The 21,224-nt window shown below is 43.5% G+C and overlaps 2 protein-coding genes across 2 annotated transcripts in view; both read right to left on the bottom strand.

Annotated features, from left to right (window-relative positions):
• The window catches only part of LOC146982330 (uncharacterized), a 420,172-nt gene that overhangs the window by 4,153 nt on the left and 394,795 nt on the right, over positions 1–21,224 (bottom strand). The gene's annotated exons all lie outside the window — the stretch shown is intronic.
• Positions 1,578–20,865, bottom strand: LOC146982341 (NLR family CARD domain-containing protein 3-like; the record flags this gene model as incomplete). The annotated part of the gene is made up of 2 exons (XM_085785511.1): positions 1,578–3,251; positions 20,851–20,865. Coding segments are annotated over 2 exons (1,689 nt in total), but the record flags the coding sequence as incomplete, so codon positions are not given.

Genomic DNA, 21,224 nt, shown 5'->3' with positions numbered 1-21,224 from the left:
CTCATGTTGTGCAGCCACATTTCTCAGAGACTCTGTCACTGAGCTCCTTCTCACTCCAACAGCTCATCTGCACTCATACAGTGTGCGTCATAGTGCGCGTGTGCGTAGCAACACGCCGCTACAATGGCCGACAAACACGGCTCCAGAGTTCAGGGCTGTTTGACAGCAACATCAAGTTGTGACAATCTTCAGAACGACGTGGTCAGCTTTTCTCCGTGGGCGTTTTGAAAGTGTGTGAAGCAGGTTGTTAGTGGCGAGCCCGTCCACAGCAGCTCATCACTCAGCTTCTGTGCTGCTGCTCTGCTCTGCTAACACACTGACTGTGTTCAACAGCTCACACAAGCCCACGTTCAAGAAGCTCAGCTGTCACTTTGAGCTGCTTCTGACTCCTGCCCTCAGCCAAGCACTGAGTCAACACTCTGAGCCTGAGCCGCCACATGAAGCAACAACCTTCAGCCCATCTTGGTGAGCCTCCAAACAAACCAGCTGAGCCTCTGCAGCTGCTTCATGTCAGCAGCAACAAGACCAACACTAGCAGCTCTGCTCTCACCTGTCTCACCTTGATTCTCAGCATTCACAGTCATTGACAGGAAGTGGCTGCAGTGTGTGCCGTGCTCTTCACTTCCTGCTTCACACTCCAGCCTCTCCCAGCCAGTTGAGCTACCAGGGAGCAGACTTTAGCTGCCAACAGCTCCCTACAGCCAGCCTCCACTGGAGCGCAGCTTTCCAGCCTCCTCTGCCTCTGCTGCCAGCTCTGTGGATCTCAGCTGCTTCCTCTCATGCTTCCTCCCATGGTTCTGTCAGCTCCACAACATCCACCAGCTGCTGTGTTTCTGACCACAACTCAACATCTGCTCTCAGATCAGTGCTGCACGTTGCTTCAACAACAAGTGTCTGAGTTGAAAACAACAGTTGTAGAAGCTGAGCTCGTTCTCTGCTGCTCTGAATCACAAACACTACGACTGCTCTCACCTTCTTCTCTCTGGACTCATCTCAACTGTTTTCTCTCTTCAGCTTCTTGAGAAAAATCCTCACACACAAATCCTGACATGTATGAACCAATGAGAAGCTGAAGCTTCAAACAACTACAACAGCTCCAGTCAGTGAACTCACCTCAGAGTCTCCAGTCTACAGTTTGGACTCTCCAGTCCAGCACACAGAAGCTTCACTGATGAATTACTCAGGTGGTTTCCACTCAGGTCCAGGAGTCTCAGGTGGGAGGGGCTGGACTTCAGAGCTGAGGCAACGACTTCACAGTGAATCTCTGAGAGGTAACAACCACCAAGTCTGTGATTAGAGAAGAAACAAAATGTGTGAGAGTAAAATCAGACAATTAGTACTAAACACACACAACATGTCATCATGTGATCAACATGTGCTCTTCACACTCTGGTTCAGTTCATCTTCTCTCTTTGTGTTGGACATGAAACAATAATCCTCAGCTGGAAAAACCCATTCTCTGATGACTGAGACTATGAGAATCCTTTAACACTCTGTGTGTGTGTGTGTGTGTGTGTGTGTGTGTGTGTGTGTGTGTGTGTGTGTGTGTGTGTGTGTGTTATTGATCATGTCTGGACTCACTCAGCCTTCCTGCAGTTCCTCACAGCTGGGATCAGTCTCAGTCGTCCCTGAGCCGATGTCCTGTACTTCTTCAGGTCCAACTCGTCCAGAACCTGCTCTGACATCTGCAGCATGTAGGCCAGAGCTGAACACTGGATCTCAGAGAGTTCCTTCTCTGATCTGTTCTCTGACTCCAGGAACTGTTGGATCTCCTGATGAACTGACTGGTCCTTCATCTCCGTCAGACAGTGGAAGATGTTGATGCTTCTGTCAGGAGAGATTTTATCAGTCTCCATCTCCTTGAGGTTGTTGATGCTTCTGTCAGGAGAGATTTTATCTCTGTCCTCCCTGTAATAACTGTCCTCAGTCTTCATCTCCTTGAGGTTGTTGATGGTTCTCTGGATGGTTTCTGGACTGTTGTCTGTCTGACCCAGCAGACCTCCTAACAGCCTCTGGTTGGACTCCAGAGAGAGGCCATGAAGGAAGCGAACAAACAGGTCCAGGTGACCGTTTCTACTGCTGAGGGATTTCTGCATGGCTCTCTTCAGGAAGACATCCAGGGTTAAATCTCTATCGTCATCAGCAAACTGTCTGTCTCCTTCTTCATCTTCTTCTGAAGAAAAGTAGTCAAGTTCCTCGACTTGTTCTCTCAGGAAGTTCTCCAGGACCTGTGTGTTCCTGTTGGTGAAACAGCTGAACATGTAGACTGCAGCCAGAAACTCCTGAACACTCAGATGAACAAAGCAGTAGACTGTTTTCTGGAAGATCACACTCTCTCTTTTGAAGATCTCAGTACAGAGTCCTGAGTTCACCAAGGCCTCTGTGACATCCAGACCACACTGCTCCAGGTCTTCTTGGTATAACATGATGTTTCCTTCCTCCAGCTGTTCAAACGCCAGCCTCCCCAGCTTCAGAAGAACTTCCCTGTCGGCCTCCGTCAGCTCCTGTGGACTCGTCTCATGTCCTTCACCGTACTTGTTCTTCTTCCTCTTTGTCTGGACCAGCAGGAAGTGTGAGAACAGGTCAGTCGTGGTCTTGGGCAGCTCTCCTCTCTGGTCTGTGGTCAACATGTGCTCCAGAACTGTAGCACTGATCCAGCAGAAGACTGGGACTTGACACATGATGTGGAGGGTCCTGGACGTCTTGATGTGTGAGATGATTCTTCTGGACAGATCTTCATCACTGGACCTCCTCCTGAAGTACTCCTCCATCTGGGTGTCGGTGAAGCCTCGGACCTCTGTTACCCTGTCAACACATGTAGGAGGGATCTGATTGGCTGCTGCAGGTCTGGAGGTGATCCAGACCAGAGCCGAGGGAAGCAGATTCCCCTGGATGAGGTTTGTCAGCAGCACGTTGACTGATGACGTCTGTGTGACATCAGACACAACCTCCCTGTTGTTGAAGTCCAGTGACAGTCGGCTTTCATCCAGGCCGTCAAAGATGAAGAGAAGTTTACAGACAGCCAGCTGCTCTGCTGTGACCTTCTGTAATGTTGGATGGAAAACATGGAGCAGCCCGAGAAGACTCAACCGCTGATCTCTGATCAGGTTCAGCTCCCTGAACGAAAGCAGAACCAGCAGACTGACATCTTGGTTCTCCAAGCCCTCGGCCCAGTCCAGAGTGAACTTCTGCACCGAGAAGGTTTTTCCAACGCCAGCGACGCCGTTGGTCAGAACCACTCTGATGGGTCTCTGTTGGACAGGTGAGACCGTAGAGACGTCCTCTCTCTGTTGGACAGGTGAGACCGTAGAGACGTCCTCTCTCTGTTGGACAGGTAAGTCTTTAAAGATGTCGTTGCACTTGATTGGAGTGTCATGGAGGGTCTTCTTCTTGGACGTTGTCTCCAGCTGTCTCACCTCATGTTGGGTATTAACCTCTTCACTCTGTCCCTCTGTGATGTAGAGCTCAGTGTAGACGCTGTTGAGGAGGGTTCCACTTCCTGTTCCCTCAGTTCCTTCAGTCACTCGTTCACATCTGCTCCTCAGACTGATCTTATGTTGATCTAAAACCTCCTGCAGACCACGATCTGCTGAGAGAGAAGAGACAGAGTCAGACTGAAGACAGAGAGTCTGACAATCTGATCAGATTATTTTCATCAGCTACAGAAAAACTACAGACAACAAAGAGAAGGTTTGAATCATCATCTTAAATGTCAGTGCTGTGTGATGGAACAATGACTCTGGAGAAAACAACAGGTCCTGGTTTCACTAATGACCACATCAGCAGACAGATGTTCAGTCTCACTTTGTCCACAGCTGCTCTGATTGGCTGTCTGCAGCTCACCTCTGGTTCTGGGTCTTTTTCCATGATCCTTCAGGACGTCAGAGACACCACTCCTCTTCCTCCTGTCAAGACATTTCTGGATCAACAACATGTCACAGTCTCAGCTCCACATCTCTGATCTGAACCAGGTCTGATGGACCTGGTTCCTGGTTTCTCTCTGACTCAGGCTTCAACCTTCACTGACTCCATTTACTGCATTTAGTCCCTTCACTGAAGAATCTTGTTTCCTGACTCATTAGACATCATCTCTCTGATGAGCCGAGCAGCGAGCTAGCTCCCGGTGGCTGCTCCCAGGTGGCTCTGAACTTCTCCCAAAACCTCGGAGCAAACTTCCAAACGGACGTCAGGACATCAGGACTCTAAACTGTGACTTTCTCGCATGAAAAAACATAAAAAATTAATAGTGACGTTTTAACAGCATTACAGTGGACTTTTTCTGTGTTGTTGTGCTTCAGATGGCCGTCGCGCTGCACGATGACGCCATATGCTCGACCAATCACCAGCTCGCAGTGCTTTGGCTCCTCCCCAAGGGAACCGGTCCTGTGTGCTAGGTACCCCAACCACAAGGGTTACAAACATGGTAATGGATAGGCCTACCATGGGACCAGTATGGTTCCATGGTAACGGGTACCATGGGACCAGTCGTTCTATGGCAGTGGAAACGCTGAAATAAGCCTACCGTTCCGTACCGACCCGTACCGTACCGCAGGGGTTCTCAACTAGTCTCACTCTGGGATCCACATTTTCCCATGGTCATTAAACCAAGAATTTTTTTTTAAAGAGCATATTGCAGGTTAGACCCCCCTTTGAACCAATGCTTCGAAAAATAATGTAGGAACAAGTTTTTATCAAAATTATACTTATAAATACACTATTTAGGCTTTTGGAGCCGTTTTTGTGAGAAAAATTTACTTCCGCATCGAAAAACGCTTGACCGGAAGTGACGTAGGCGGAGGGAGACCGGTCGATTTGAACAATAGAAAAACAGGATTCTGGTGCTGGTTCTGACCCCGAGGGAACTTTAAATGTGTATGATTACAAATATGACGGACCACAACCATATAACTACGAGTCCATTGTGCACATTAGAGAGCAGAGAGAGACCTGGGGGAGAATTAATGGCCAGAGGAGAGAGAAATTGAGCTGTGGTGTCAGGACAGTCAGTGGAGAGTTGGTCAGAGACCGGTGGCTTAGCAATACGCAAGCTACGGATATAAATACTGCGCTCACATCACAACATTGTACAGATTAGTACTATCATGTATCATAAATGATAGTTTAAAAAACTAGTATTTATTATTTGATACAGGTCTGAGTACTACTTACCAATGACAGAAACTAAAGAGCTTGTAACGACATGTCTCATACTCGTTAATATCCGTGCACACTACGGGAGCACTTTACCGTCACCGTCCGCGACAGACAGAGAGAGAGAGAGAGAGAGAGAGAAAAGGGCGAGATAAACACTGTCCTGAATACACCTATTACTTACATGCACTACAGACAGGAGCATGGACCTCTCCAGACCAGCAGACAGGAGTATGTTTGAGGGAGACATAGTTTATTACTCTGAGTTCTATTTTATGACTTTCTACTGAATGTTTATTACTGATATCGTGATAGTGTTGTAAAGGTGCAGTATACTGAAAGTTATTCCTAATATTTTGTTCACTCTGTAATCATAGGCCAGGTGCAAAATATTAGGGACACTAGTCAATATAAATTATATTGACTAGTGTCCCTAATATGATTACAGAGTGAACAAAATATTAGGAATAACACACACACACACACACAATTATATATTTAGGTCACAGACTTAAGACTTTTATTGACATTTAGTATACAAGTGTAACACAACAACATTTTGCAACAGCATAAATATCTTAAAAATACTATTAGTGCAAGAGAAAAATAAAAATAAAGGAATACCATTACACTGCATACAGCAGACGGATTGTCCACTGGGCCGAGCCCATATAGGGTTTTCTTTCTTTAACACAAGGGTACCAACAGTCAGATCTGTATTTGATGGTTAAACCTGCATGCAGCAGCAGCCTAAAGGCCCTTTCACACCGGAGACGTATTTTTCGTGCGAATAATTCGCGCGTCAATATTTTTTTTCGAACCTCGGTTTTCATCACGGGTCCTTTCACACCGACCGCGAATGTTTCGCGGCGAAAATGCGGCACAATTTTTTTTCGGAGCGAGGTCGATTTTTCTGAGCTTTCGCCCGGCGAATAAACGCATCAACCAATCATGTGGCGTGAAGAGGAGGTACGTCACAGCCCTCACGTCAGAACACAGACGGCTGTTTCCCATAACAGACGGTGGCCGCACAGTCTCGGGCCGCCACAGTCTCTCACAGGAAAAATAAGTTGTTGTTTCACCGTCTTTGCTCTCATCTCTGCCAGTCAGCCCCTCCACCTGCCGTCTCTCTGGGCACGTACACACACACACAGACACACGCACACACACACACACACACACACACGGACATGCGGGCGCATGGACACGTGCTTGGCCGCTAATGTAAACAATAAATAGCCTGTGTCTCGGAGGAGAGAGGAGGAGGAGGAGAAGAGAGGAGGAGGAGAGGAAGAGGAGGAGGAGAAGAGAGGAGGAGGAGAGGAAGAGGAGGAGGAGGAGAAGAGAGGAGGAGGAGGAGGGAGGAAGAGGAGAGAGGAGGAGAGGAAGAGGGGGGGTAAGTGGAAAGAGGAGAAATAGCAATAGAGTGTGTCCATAGGACAGTGATCAGATATTGATCAGTGATCAGACAGTGAGCTGCTGCTGTGTTGAGTAAAGTTGGTAACAAGACAACAGTGGCATAACGTAGTGAATACATGAGGGATAATTAACAGATTGAAGACATGACATGGAGGCGAAGAACCACCCGTCCAAAGCGAAACTTTGGAATTTAATTGTCGCATAGTCGCATATTCGCGTCGCCGCCGGTGTGAATGGTTTTGATGCGAAATATTTGGCCGCGAATATTTCGCAATTTCGTGTCGTTTATTCGTTACGTCCGCGGTGTGAAAGGGCCTTAAGACTGCTAACAAACATGTCCTTCATAAATTATGTTCTTGAATTAAAGTTAACACAATTAAACACATCCTGTACAACACATGTAAAGTGTTAACTTACCAAACATTGCAACTATTATGCAGATGTGCCAAATGTTATTAATAATCAAAAAGAAAAATATACCATCTGACCCATTAAAAAATATATATAGTGTTATGAGTATGAAAAGCCTCTGTGGAGGTATCAACATCCTGTATTAAACCATTAATGCTGTGCAGTGAAGACGCCAACAGCTTCCTCCTTGTTGATCTTCTGGATGGATGTGGAAAGGGAAGCAGCAGCAGAAGAGGACAGGACAGTGTTGCACTCTCGTAGAGTCTGTGGTGACCAGGGGTCCGTTTCACAAAGCAGGTTCAACAAACTCTGAGTCTAATCCTGAACTCTGAGTTGATCTACTCTGAGACAGGAAACTTGACCCTGAGTTACGGGGAGATGAAAAGCCCTCATCAATGGAACATAGATAACATGATTCACCATGGCAACCAGCAAAAAAAAAGCCTCGCCCCTCCCACTTCTCACGGTGGAGTGACGTATGAATGCTGACGCAGAATCACGTACCCCCCCCCCAAAAAAAAGATTCTGCAGCAGCGGCAAATGGACGTGAGCTCGGATTTTTTTTTTTTTTTTTTACCGCGGGACAAGTATTAATCTAAAAAAAGAAATCTCGAGAGTTATTCAACATTGTGTGTTTGAGCCTCTTTTATATACAGTCTATGGTTTGAGCAGGTGCAACTCCAAATGTGTGTTTGATATGTTCAAGTTTGTCTCCATTATAGACCCTTTCAGAGAGTATAAACAAAGACAGGTGTGGCTTATTAGAAAACGCTCTGGTACACTAAATGGAATGGAGCCTTAAAGCAGATATCAGTGGAATGTTTTTGTTAATATAAGTCCTAAATAGTCCTATTTTCCGTCAGCAATCACTTACATGAAGTATTTCAGCCTAAACACGAGTCTCTCCGTCACTCTGCTCTGCTGTAACCCGAGGAGAAAATTTTCCTTGTGGGATACAAGTGTTATCCAATGAGGAGAGAGAACGGCATGAAGGGCTGTGTGTGCAGCCAAGGGATGCGCGAGAATGTGGTGACGTAGCACGAGGACCAATTGATGCCTGACAAGGGCGGGGGCTGCTAACTCATGGTGCGTTCAAGGAAACTCGTACTTTGTGTTTTTCCTTCCTGTGAAGTCATACCAGTTCGATCTGGTACGAGTTCACGGGTCGGAAGTTACGAGTGGCCGTTATAGGGAACTTTCACAGACAACAGGACGGTAAAAACACGAGCTACGGGTTACCTGGAACGCTACCAAGTCGTAGTTGTGACTTGAAGCTGTAACTTACGGTTTCAAAAGCCTGCCTTGAACACAGCATTAGCCGAAACGGCCGTGCCGCTGTTATCTGCTTTAATTAGTATTCTTGGTAACACCTGTCTTTGTTTATACTCTCTGAAAGGGTCTATAACGTGACGGGGATGTGCGTGTTGTCATCAATCACCTGGAAATAATCCATAAGTGGATCGACCTACTACGAAAAAAAATAAGAGAGAAATGCAATTTTCTCTGAACTGCGTGCGTGTCCGTGTCGTTTCATGTGAGTGTTGTTCAGATAAAGTGACGGTGCAGAACAACAGGAACGATCAAACAAATCCTCATGGAGAATAAAACATCCAGTTGAGGAGTTTACACGTCCTGTCAGCCGCTGCTTTCAGTCTTCAGATAAAAAGGAGAAACTCAGAGTTAGTTGGAGAAAACCTGCTCCCGACCAGGTTAGGTTCACGGAGTGTGTTGCCATAGTAACTGACTCCAAGCTTCAGTTACCTCTCTTTGTGAAACGGGCTGGAGTTACTCCTCTTTCCCTGGTTTGACTTACCTCCCTTTCTGAAACAGAAAACCCAGAGTTTGCCTCATTTCAGGGTTAACATTTCAGGGTTAACAGAGATCAGAGTTTTCACTAAACCTGCTTTGTGAAACGGATCCCTGGAGTATTCCACTCTCAGAGAACCCACGAGGAGCCAAAAAGGCTGACAGACCTGAGAGACATATGTAAAAGGCAAAAAATTAAAAGAAAAGTTATGATCACAAGAAGACTCTTACCTGCTTTATTTTTGCACAAGTTCCCTCCTGCGTCTCAATGTTTTCTTCAGTTTCCCCACAAGAGGCCGGCCAGTTAGTAAACAGACATCAGCTGGCTTTGGCACTGCAGCCCTGAAAAAAGAAAATGACCTATGAATTTGCACCATGACACATATTGGGCTGTGCCTGGAAAGCTAGGATAATAAGAGGTAAATGGTTGGTTTACTTTACCCTGTCCAACCTGCAAACAGCTCTGTCACAGAATGTATTAAAACTGGAGGTCAGATAGTGTTGGAGTAGTACCGCCTGTATGCAACAGTATACATACGTAGCATATATAATTAATTCTCTATGTGTGATGTTATACTACCTGCTTCGATGAGAAGGTCTGAGGCTGCACTGTGAGCTGCATTGAGGAGCCAGGGAAAGCCTGTTGCTGCACCACTGACTGTCATCTCCCCTGCCTCATTACTGCCAACAGGCCCGGACTGGCCATCGGGAGAACTGGGAGGTTTCCCGAAGCGCCGGCCTATGATTGGCCTGCTGGCCTGCGTCTCTCTCTCTCTCTCTCTTTTTAAAATTTTTTTTTTTAAGTCTGCCGGTCAGCCGGCGCCGCGGCTATCTGACTTTTTTTTTCTAAGTCAGAGAGGCAGGCCTGGCCAATCAGAGGCCATTCAGGCCAGTAGGGCCTAGCATGTGAGGAGGACAAGGCGAATTGTTTTGATTAACACCCGCCCCAACAGCCCGTATCAACCACACAGACAGCGTGCGGAGGAAGGGGTGTGTGTGTGGTGTGTCTGGTACTTGCTGCAGTCGCGGTGTGTGTGTGTAGCGAGCGCCGAGCAGAGAGGGAGAGTCGAGGCTTCGACTATTAAACCATGGACCCCAACCCGGGTAAAAAAAAGAAAAAGAAAAGGCGGTGCCGAGAGGGAGAGAGAGAGATGCGGCCAAATGCCATAAGTTGAGAAATTTATTCAGCCCCCCCCCCCCAGCCAAGATACCTCTGCAAGTAAGTTATCTAAAAAAACAACAGCAACAACAACAACAAAAAAACACTGGTTCTTGTCAGAAGGCTTTGAGGTCCAGGGACCTGGGTCCGTGAGGCTGTACACACCAAATTAGCCTACTGGCTATAATTGGGTGCATTTACATTTTATCTTTTTAAAATGTTCATTAATGTACACTGTCCCTCTCGAACAAATAAAGGAAAATGAAATGAAACTTTTACACAGTAGGCTATCTAGGCCCTGGCCATGAAATTAAGCAAGCCACTTTTTTATTTACTGTTATCATTCCATTATTATGTATATGAATACAAGGGCAAATTAAGTGAGACATAGGCTACACTATCTTACTGTATGAACTAGTGTATGGAAAAACACTGTAAGCATATGTTTGCTATTCAAAGGTGGTGATGGTGATGACATGAGTCCTGCTGGTACTTCAGGAGAAGCCAGTGCAGAGCAGTTGGCAGAAGGTACAGAATCATTTCTAGAGCAACAACATGCAAGTTGCAGACATAACACCAACAGGCACTGCCATTTGACATAAATGGCTCTCATTTGTAATACAGTAATAGCTGCCATTCTATTAAGCACTAGTGGTGTTGAATTTTGCTGTCTGTTGCTGACTTGCTATTATGTATCCCAGCCCTATATTAGAACATGAGTCAATATTATGAATTGAATTGAATTGAATTGAATTGAATTGAATTATGTGATTGCTTATTAGGAACTATACTCTCGGACTGTATTATACATTGCGTCTATCAGTGCGTGCATGTTCTGTGAACATGTATTCAAAGGCTGTCTCCTCATAGCTGATTAATTGTTTGATTAGGACTTTGTTGTCTTTGTTTATTAGGTTATATTGTAGGCTACACATAAAAATATATGCCAAAGAGGCAGTTGACATTCCACGTGATATGACTTTTATGTAACCTTGGCACTGCGTTAAACCTTTATTCTCTTCTAGTAGAGGATTGTTGTGTTACTGTATTTACCAGCCCGGCCCCAAACACAAAAGTTACTGTATATTCCTAACTTAGTTTGTACATAGGTCCCATATTTGAACTTCTATTTGGAATGCACTGTGTGTGTGTGTGTGTGTGTGTGTGTGTGTGTGTGTGTGTGTGTGTGTGTGCGTGTGCGTGTGTGTTCGTGCGTGCATGTGCGTGTACATGCGTGCAATGCATGTAGGTGTGGGCGTGAACGTGCGCGTGTGGGCAAGGCCAGGGTGGCCTGGTTACATGACTGGCCCCTGGCCTGAAAAAGTCTCCCAGTCCGGCCCTGACTGCCAATGTCTCCCAAATCCTTCAAAATATAGCACATTTAAATACATTAGGAATGCTTTAACTGTGCAAACAGGGTCACTGGGCTGTAACTAAACTTGACACTTATTATTATATTGGCAAACCGAGTGCCTTTTCATAAGATAGGTTGAGCAAAAAATGTTGCTAACGCTAGCTAGCATCAGTTAGCATTGCTCGCTTATTAGCAAGCTAGCTGCGCTGCTCTACAACAACATATGTCACGTTGCTTCTCATGAATTAAATCACTACGTTCAGTAAATGGGTAGTTAGCAAATAAAATAAGACTTACAAGTGGCTGTTGACGTTTATGTCCAGCTGAGTCTCTGCTGATCTGTGTCTGCTGCTGCTGCTGCTCCTGCTGCTGACAGACAGCAGTCCGGATGAGGCTGTCGGCACCGAAGGCACCGCACGGGGGGTCGGGGGTGGGGGGTGCGCACAGCTCTTGCTTCGTAATCCCACCTTGAACTCCATCAGATCGCTGGAGTGATAATCCTCTGGTAAAGTGAGCAACAGACTCGCATTTTCCGTAGCTGACGCAGAGGTGAAGCCCCGTCTTTTCAGCTGCACAACACGCAGGCAGGCGGAAGATAGCACCGGTTTTTCCTGTTAGGAAACCGGTGGACTCGGTGTCGTGACAGGCTGGAGCTTGCGAATCCACCACAAACTCAATAATTTACCATGTCCATGATAAATCAACGCAATCCAAACCTGCTGTAAACACACTGACTCACGACAAGACGACCACTCTGACAGACAGCCATTTGCTCCCACACTAATCTATGGCAGCGGCTAGCATACGACTCCCTCACGTGACGTAATATGACGCAATGTTGAAAAAAAGACAGTTTTTAGGCACTGTGCTCAAAACCGTCACTTTTTAGGTTAAATTTGCGCCTTTGTGTCTTGAAAAACATTTTAAATCCTCACTCGACTTTTCACGTGGTATATTTCACACAAGATTACATATTTATTTTGTAAACAAGTAGAACCTGCAATATGCTCTTTAAAGCCTTTAAAAACTAATTTTGCTCTTTATTGAGCAAAGTGCATTTCAGGGCACATGAATGAAAGTGAGGAGGACCATGACAACTGCATGTATGGAAGTGAATAAAAAAATATCAAACTGCACAAAATGGAGACCAACAAAATGATATATTTGACTTCTAATGCATCCCTGCATGTAGTAGTAGTAGTAGTAGTAGTAGTAGTAAACCTTTATTTTACCAGGCAAGAATTGCTAAGAATACATTCTTATTAAGGCAATGGCCTGGTAGGAGGTGAAAGACCTCCTAAGGGGAAGGGAGAGGGGGAGTAACATTAAAATATAGACAATAAAAGCACATACAACAACAGTGACACAAAAGAAGAAAAAATAAAGACAATAAGCCAACATAATGCAATGACATACCACAGAATGACAGTTAGTTTGACGTACAGTGACATACAACAAGTTATGTAAGGACAGAGACATTAAAAGTAAAAACAGTGATACTAGACAACCATAAATGAGACAGTAACAAAACAACAACAGTAACAGACGGTGTTAGTGAGGTTAGTGAGGTGACAGGATCAGAGAGAGCTTTGGCTGGGACAGCTGCAGGTAAACTTCATACTTTATGGATTTAGTTATGACATGTTTGAAGGAGTTGACAGAAGTAAGAGTTTGTAACTGTAAGGATTTTTGGAGTTGATTCCAGCTGTCGGCGGCAGCAACCTGGAAGGAGGAACGGCCCAGGGAAGAGTGCACCCTTGGGGCATTTAACAGGATGAGAGGGGCAGAACGGGTGTTGTGTATAGGGGGAGGGCGCAGGTGCAGAAGCTGGGTTAGGTAGGGAGGAGTGAGACCTAGGAGGGTTTTGAATACCAGCATCAGCCAGTGAATGTTGCGCCTGGTTTCCAGGGGGGGCCAGTTTGCCAGGGTGTAGAGGTCACAGTGATGGGTCCTGTACGGGGCGTTGGTAGCAAATCGAATGGCGGAGTGGTATAGAACGTTGAGCCGTTTGAGTGCTCCTTTGAGCACTCCCTTTTGCATTCAGAGCATATTCACAAAAGTGAATAAATATCAAATTGCACAAAATAAAGACCCACAAAACAAAACAAGATTCACTGCATTCAGGCCACATTAATAAGAAACTGATATCTTTGCATTCAGAGAAAAGCAAATAATAAGAAACTGAGGAGGACCATTACAACTGCATGTGTTCACGTGTCTCCTGTGCCTTTCAAAATTAGTTATTTTTCAAAATAAAAGACATGTCCAACATCAGATGTGCATTATATATTATTTACTTTTACGACCAGCTGTCCGCGACCCACTTTTGGGTCCCGACCCACCAGTTGAGAACCACTGGCGTACCGCATAGTGGAAACAGGGCTTATGAGCTGCAGGACCTCAACACACTCAACACTGGTAACGAGGCTGGAGCAGGTCTCTTACCGGGAGTCTGACGCTCCAGGTCCAGGACTGAATTCTGGACCCTCTCCTTTGGACCGGTCACTCTTCAGAGACGGACAGGTGGATCCTGGAGACTCTGGTCCGTCCTCCTCTTCCTCCACATTAACACTCATCTCCAGGACTTCAGTCAGTCTGAGAGGGAAACCAGAAACACTGAACAACACTGACGTTAGCTTCAGATTCAGCAGTTAAGGGGAAAGTTAAGGTTGAATTATTAAAAGCTATATTTCTTAAAAAATACATCCACGGGGCATTTAGAGGGGTGCAGAATAGAGGTATTGTTTTTCCATAAAAAATTATATTTAGTCTGAATTATAAGAAAATGTTGGGTTTGACAGTGACTTCCTTCCACATCTGACCAGCCAGTAGTCGTCACTTCTCCTCTGTTTTGCTAACACTCCTCCCGGTCGTGTGCATTTTGTTTTCAATGAAGCCTTTGATAATCAATCAGTGGATCGATGGATTATCATATATTATGTTACGATGTGTGTATTTGTGTAGTTACAAGTACAGTAAGAAGTTACAAGTCTTTTATCTAACATCACAATAAGTGATGTAAAATTATTTTTCTGTCTTGATCAATAGAGGGTGGTATCATTAAATTCAACAGCTGAACTCTGAATCATTTCACCTCTTCATGTGAAGGCTGTGATTCATTTTGTGTTGAGTGTAAAACTTTAACACTTCTCCAGAGAAGATAATGAGTCTTTAAAACAATAAAACTGTTTTCATCAGAACAGGTTTAGTTTTGTGTCATGTGTTTTTTGTTTTGTTTTATCAGAACCTAGGTCTGATGTTCCTTTTTGTATTTTGCACAAATCCAATAAAAGTCATCACAAACCATAAACTATAAATAAGCTATAGGTATTCATCCATGCTTAGAAAACACTGGTGGGACAGGCTGCTAATGAACTATGTGGAGAGTTGATAATTGATTCTCTCTCTCTGTGTCTGTCTCTTTTTCTCTCTCTCTTTCTTAAATCTGTTTTATCATGTTTGTTGTAGTTGATATGACTTTAGACTTTAGACATTTATATGGACCACTTACTGTGTCTGCAATAAAGATTAATAATAATAAACTGTGTTTCAGACTCTTTATCTTTTCTGGGTCAGTGTTAAACTTTTATTTTGAAGGTCAAACACATTTTTCACATTAAGAGGTGAAATAAACAGAAGATTCAGATCTCAGCTGCCTGACTTCAATTCCATTAACTTTCCCCTTAGCTGCCTGACTGACACACACACGCACGCACACGCACGCACACGCACGCACACACACACACACACACACACACACACACACACACACACACACACACACACACACACACACACACGCACACGCACACACACAGGCGCACACACAGGCGCACACACACAGAGAATATACAGTAGGCTATATTAACCGTTTTTATTTCTCATATCAGCGTTTTGTCCTAAAACTGTAGCCAATGTTTTTAAAACCGGTCCCAGTGTGGGTAAATCTCCAAACGCCGCCTCAGAAAAAACTAAACGGATCTTTAGTGAAACAATAACGTCATAGCCTCACCTGTCACCTCTCTAACCTGTAACCTGGGCAACACCGCTGGACGTAGAAACTACAACAACAACAATGGCGGACTAGTGTAAAACTACTCTGACTCTTCTTCCCTTCACACTTCACAGGGACTGAGACTTAACGATGAATAATAATAATAATGTTGTTTAACACTCACCTGCTGCAGCTCTTACTCCTTCTTCTTCTTAAAATGGCGTCTGAACTAAATACTTTCACTTTCTCTCGCTCCTCCTCCTCACCTGTCTCATATCCACACCTCAGTCTGGGGCGGAGCCAGGCAGCCAGCTCACCTGAGGGAGTCACAGCACAGCAAGCCTCTACATTTAAAAACTTCCTAAACTAAACTAAAAATACCCAACATACCAACCGTAGCCTACGTGCTACAGTTTGACAGAAAGAGAAACTTTATTGACACATTTATTTTCTATGACGTAAGCCTATAAACATGTCACAGGTAAAGCATTTCTCATCAGCTTTATTTCTTCTCTTTTTTTTTATTATATGATTTTTGAATGATTTCTGAATGTAAGTGATATCATATCTGCCTTTGTCATTTCTGGTTGACTGTTTGAAATAAAGTTGTTAATAACAGGGTTGCCAACTTTTGGTCCTGGGCTGGAGTGAGATTCTGTTGACGGGGGGGGGGGGGTTGTCTATAATAATAATAATAGTTATGTTTATTGTTGTTTTTCTGTCTCTCTCTTCCCCCCCCCCCCCTCTCTCTCTCTCTCTCTCTCTCTCACACACACACACACACACACACACATTATACCTGCAAACTGAGTAGGCTAGAGGTAATAGGTGACAAAATACGTATATCCCTCTAGGGGGGTCTGGGGGCACCCCCCCAGGAAAAATTTTTGATTTTAACATGTATTTGAAGCATTCTAGTGTACTCTGAGAAGAAAATAAAGGGAAAACACAACATTTGCTTCAGATAACAGGGAAAAAAACAGATCTGTGGTTCCTATCATTGTATGGCTGGAGTGTATGAAACTGGTCTAGTGGGGAGCTCTGGCTTTTGGCCTGGACCAGCCTACTACAGCCTGATGATACAAGTCAGGTCCTGAAATGTGTGTTTCTCTTCTGTAATAAACATTCTACATACCCATTCGGAGTTTGCAGGTATGGCCCACGTGCATGCATGCGCAGTTGCGCACACACGTACACACACACACACACACCTGTTGCTGCGCTGTCTCTCTCTCCTCTGCTCTCTGGACTGAGCTGCCTGGCTGTACTTTTGTGCTACCCAGTCTGCATCTTGATGTTATAGTTTTCAACGGACTGGCCCAACCAGCCCGACCGCAGGCGTCAGTTCGAGCCGCGTTCAGTCTGAAAACATAACTCGGTCAGGTCAGGTTGTGTCTCGGGCTTCGCTCTCTCCCTCTTTTTTTTGGCCATCGGATTCGGACCAGGTCGGGTCCAGGCTTCAGCACCGTGCCGCTGTTGGTGGAGGGGTGGGGGGGGTCGCGGATCGACAACTCCCCGTCCTACTGTGCTCTGCTGTGATCACAGGCTTGAGCAGCCGTCCAATCGACACGCGGATAAGCATCACACCAATCAGAGAGCCTATTGATGAGTGCCAAAGCTTGCTTTGATTTTTTTTTTTTTTTTTTTGCCAAATCGCTTGATTTTGGCGTGAGAATTGTTTGAGTGGCGTGAGAGCGTGAGACAGGACCTAAAAGCGTGTGACACACGCCAGATGCGTGAGAGTTGGCAACCCTGTAATAATAATAATAATTTAAGAGCACATTTAACACACATATGAACACCCCACTTGCTCTCACATTATTAACTAGGCTACTTTAACACAGAACACTATAAGATTTTCTACCTTAAACTTACATCATGTAACCTAATCTTATCTGTGACTCTCCAAACACAAACTTGACAAACTTTATTTTTCCTTTGTGATCAGTCGACCTCAGAAAATGATCTTTAACATCAACCTGCTCACATCTCTGTCGACTCACAGCTTCTTTGCTAATGCTCCTGTCCCTTGGTTATCTTCATAGACCATAGGTGGTGTGTAGCTGAGTCAGTATTTAGATTTAATTTGTTTTTAAGTTGATATTATCTATGTGAACTTCAGCTAAAACTAAAACCCACTCCACATATTATTCAGACCAGTGGTAAATATGTTAACCAGCTAAACTGTTGTTGCTGCAGCAGTTTGGTTCAGAGAACGATGGTTCCTGGTTCCAGCTGTTGTTGCAGGTGGGGCGTTAATTAGCGGTGCACCCCCCAAAACGCGCCAAAACGTCGCTGCTGCTGGAAGAGCCGAGACACACGGTGAAACTCTCTCCGTTATTTGTAGATAATATGCTCTTAAAGTCCTTACTTACCATGAATATCACACACACACTGAGTGATGAGGTGGCGGCCATGTTTAAAGTGTGTGTGACTGTGTGTTGTTTTTCTTTGTTCACGGTGAGAGAGGATTTAACGATCTCATCTCATTAGCATACATGTGTTTGTGTTGTGGCTTTGTTCTGTGTGTTTAAAGTTCATCTGCTGTGGATCCAACTGAAACTGCCACTATACGATCTCATGTCTACAGAAATATCTGATTGATTAGTGAACATTCAGTTTGAAACCGGAAACTACAGCTGCATCTCAATAAATCAGAATATCATGAAAAAGTTTATTTATGTCAGTAATTCAATTCAAATAAACAAAACCAAGTATTGAGTGCATATAGATGGACTAACTTTTCACAAGGACAATATTTCTGTATTAAAAATGCTTTTTTATATTGGTCTTTTGTAATATTCTAATTTTGTTAGAGACTGAATTTTAAGTCTTCATTAAATGTAAACCATAATCAATACAATTAAATAAATAAAGACATGAAATGTTTAATTCTGTGTGTAATGGATCTATAAAAAGTGTTAGCTTCACATTTTGAATTGAATTACTGACATAAATAAACTTTTCTATGATATTCTAATTTATTGAGATGCACCTGTATATATTTATTTATTTATTAGTTTATTTCGGGCATGTCAATTAAATCATCATCATCACACTTCATCTTAGTTAAAATAATACAATACACATGGCCGAAAGGGAAAGCGGGAGAAGCAAAAGCTTATCTAGTCCCGCCCCCATAATAAAGAATAAATTATCTTCATCATAATCTTTTCTTTTTCTTTTGACATAACATTTTCTTATGATATATCTATTATATATATATTATTGATTAGTGAATATTCTGTTTGAACTGTTAAAAATCAATGTGATTAATGAGATGAAACATAAAAACATAGTAGATGCAGCTAATGTGCTCCTACTGTTGTGTGCAGAATAAGATCCTGAGATGGTCTCCAACAACGTCCTGTTTCCTGTGAGGTGAGTGGTGCCAGTGGGTTGCAGTCTGCTACAGGTGAGTGTTGGTGTCTGTCAGCAGCTTCAGGTAGTTGCACCAGCTACATCACTCCTGTGTGCTGGCCTGGGCCTTGGATTTGTCACATCTGTAGACATTTTATTCTTCTTATGACTCATTTACACCAACACATTCATTATCTCCAAATAAAGTTCCAATCCAATGAACATACAGACACTATAAATCATATTACAGTGATATTTGTGCATAATCATCAACCTTATTTAACCAAGTTAACAAAGACCACATTCTTATCAGTGGCAACAGCCTGGTAATAAACTCTTCAGCTCATTAATTAACACTCCAGAACTTATGCATTAACTTTTCATAACTTAGGTTCAGTTGTTAACAACAATTTCACAACAAAACAAGTCATGGACCCACAACACACACACATCACACAAACTCCCACAGACAACACTGGAGACACAGCGTCACATTTTATCAACAAAAACAAACCTTTATTCATAGAGCACTTTTCATACAAAAGGAAGCAGCTCCAAGTGCTTTATGCAATAAAATAAACAGCAGTCAACATCCTCTGTCATTCAACATTCACAGTTACTCACACACACACAAATGTTCTCCATGTAAACGTAGGCACATGCCCCACCACAATCCCTGCTCTAATTCTGCCCCCTAGTGTCCAAACAAGAGAACTCCTCCTACTGGAATCAGCTCCAGGTCAACAAACCAGATCATACAGACATAAATATTCTTTCCTCCATAAATATGATAAAATGCAGTTATATTAATACATTATGAGTTAAATGTAAATAATTTATCTCCTCAAATGTGAACACACTTCACACCATAGAACAGGTTTGTTTCTGTCATTTGTAGCCCAGAGCAATTAAACAGTTATGCATTCAGTGGAACTCATCATTTTAACTCATGTCTAAAAAACACACTTGACATAAATAGTTTCATATTTTACATAAAAGCACTTTAAATGAACACACTAATTTAAAAATGATTCCACACCCCTGGGCTTAGAGGTTCTGTGAGTGTTAAAGTTTGATTTCACAAAAACATCGGCATCACCAACCATCAACTGTCTGCACAAACATTTATAATAACAGCATGAGCACAGAAAAACAGCAACAGATCAAAGTAGGAGTTTGTTATGCGTTGTATGTAGCATAGTTAAGGTAAAAAACAAAAAAGTCTTGCATAGTTCCTCTTTCACCGTCTTCTCTGTCAGCGATACTGAAGGTTGTGAACAGCACCAACCCGCCCCAGCACCACGGCAACCGTCTCACCAACAGCTGCACACACACAACATTTCCTGTGTCTCTCCCAACACATTCATTATCTCCAAATAAAGTTCAATCCAGTTAACATACAGACACTATCAACAAAAACAAACCTTTATTCATAAAGCACTTTTCATACAAAAGGAAGCAGCTCAAAGTGCTTTATGCAGTAAAATAAACAGCAGTCACAGCCGCTCTCATTCAACATTCACACACACAAATGTAGACACTCACACTTCTCTAAAGTTGAACTAAGAAGTTTCAGTAATTCCTTTGGGGTTTGAGACAACACTCACCTGAAAAACACAGGAAAGAAACAGTGACACAGAGAGACGAGGCTGCTTGAACTGAGTCTTCCATGGCGATGAGGAAAACCCATCCAGACATGCCCCGCCACAATCCCTGCTCTAATTCTGCCCCCTAGTGTCCAAACAAGAGAACCCCATCACCTCTAGGTCAACAAACCATATCATACAGACATAAATATTCTTTCTTCCAAAAACATATGATGAAATGCAGTTATATTAATACATTATGAGTTAAATATAAATAATTTATCTCCACAAATGTCCCACTCTGTCAGCATGAACCAGTTCTAGAGCTGCTTTGGCTCTAACATCCTGAACACACACTTCACACTGTGGGACAGGTTTGTCTCTGGTCATTTGTAGCCCACAGCAATTAAACAGTTATGCATTCACTTCAGTAGAGCTCAAAATTTAAATTCATGTTCAAAAATGCACTTGAAATAAATAGTTTTATATTTTACATAAAAGCACTCAAAACAAACACACATTTAAAAATGATAAAGTGGGTCAAATAGCAGAGTCAAGTGGAGGTGCACGGTAGCCAGTGAAATGCTTCATCCACTTCCTGAGTGAAGACCAGCTGGTCAGGTGAAGACAGGTGAGTTTTAATATGTAGTCAGCTGACTGATGTTTCCGTTAACCATGATGATAATTGTTGCCGTTGTAAACTGGGTCGGTCCATGCTAGTGCTAATACAATCCACTCGCTGCGATGCTAATTACTTCAAGTTAAATCCTATTGGGTTAGCCTAACAGTGTTAATGGCTTTGAAGTCACAATTTTATGTGAATCATTTAATTTTGTTTGTTAAGAGTAGTGTCAAACATGTGGAAAATGGGTTTACATGGGAATTCACATAAAATTGGGCCAAAACCACATGTTTCCCATGTGCAAATAACATGTTTACCATGTGCAAAATGTTTCACATGTTAAAGCAGAAGTAAGCGATCCG

This window comes from Trachurus japonicus, chromosome 8 (genome assembly GCF_045865225.1).
Source record: "Trachurus japonicus isolate A0001 chromosome 8, Traja_1.0".
NCBI classification, from domain to species: Eukaryota; Metazoa; Chordata; class Actinopteri; order Carangiformes; family Carangidae; genus Trachurus; species Trachurus japonicus.
Note: the sequence above shows the minus strand (reverse complement) of the source record. Positions and strands in the feature narration are given on the sequence as shown.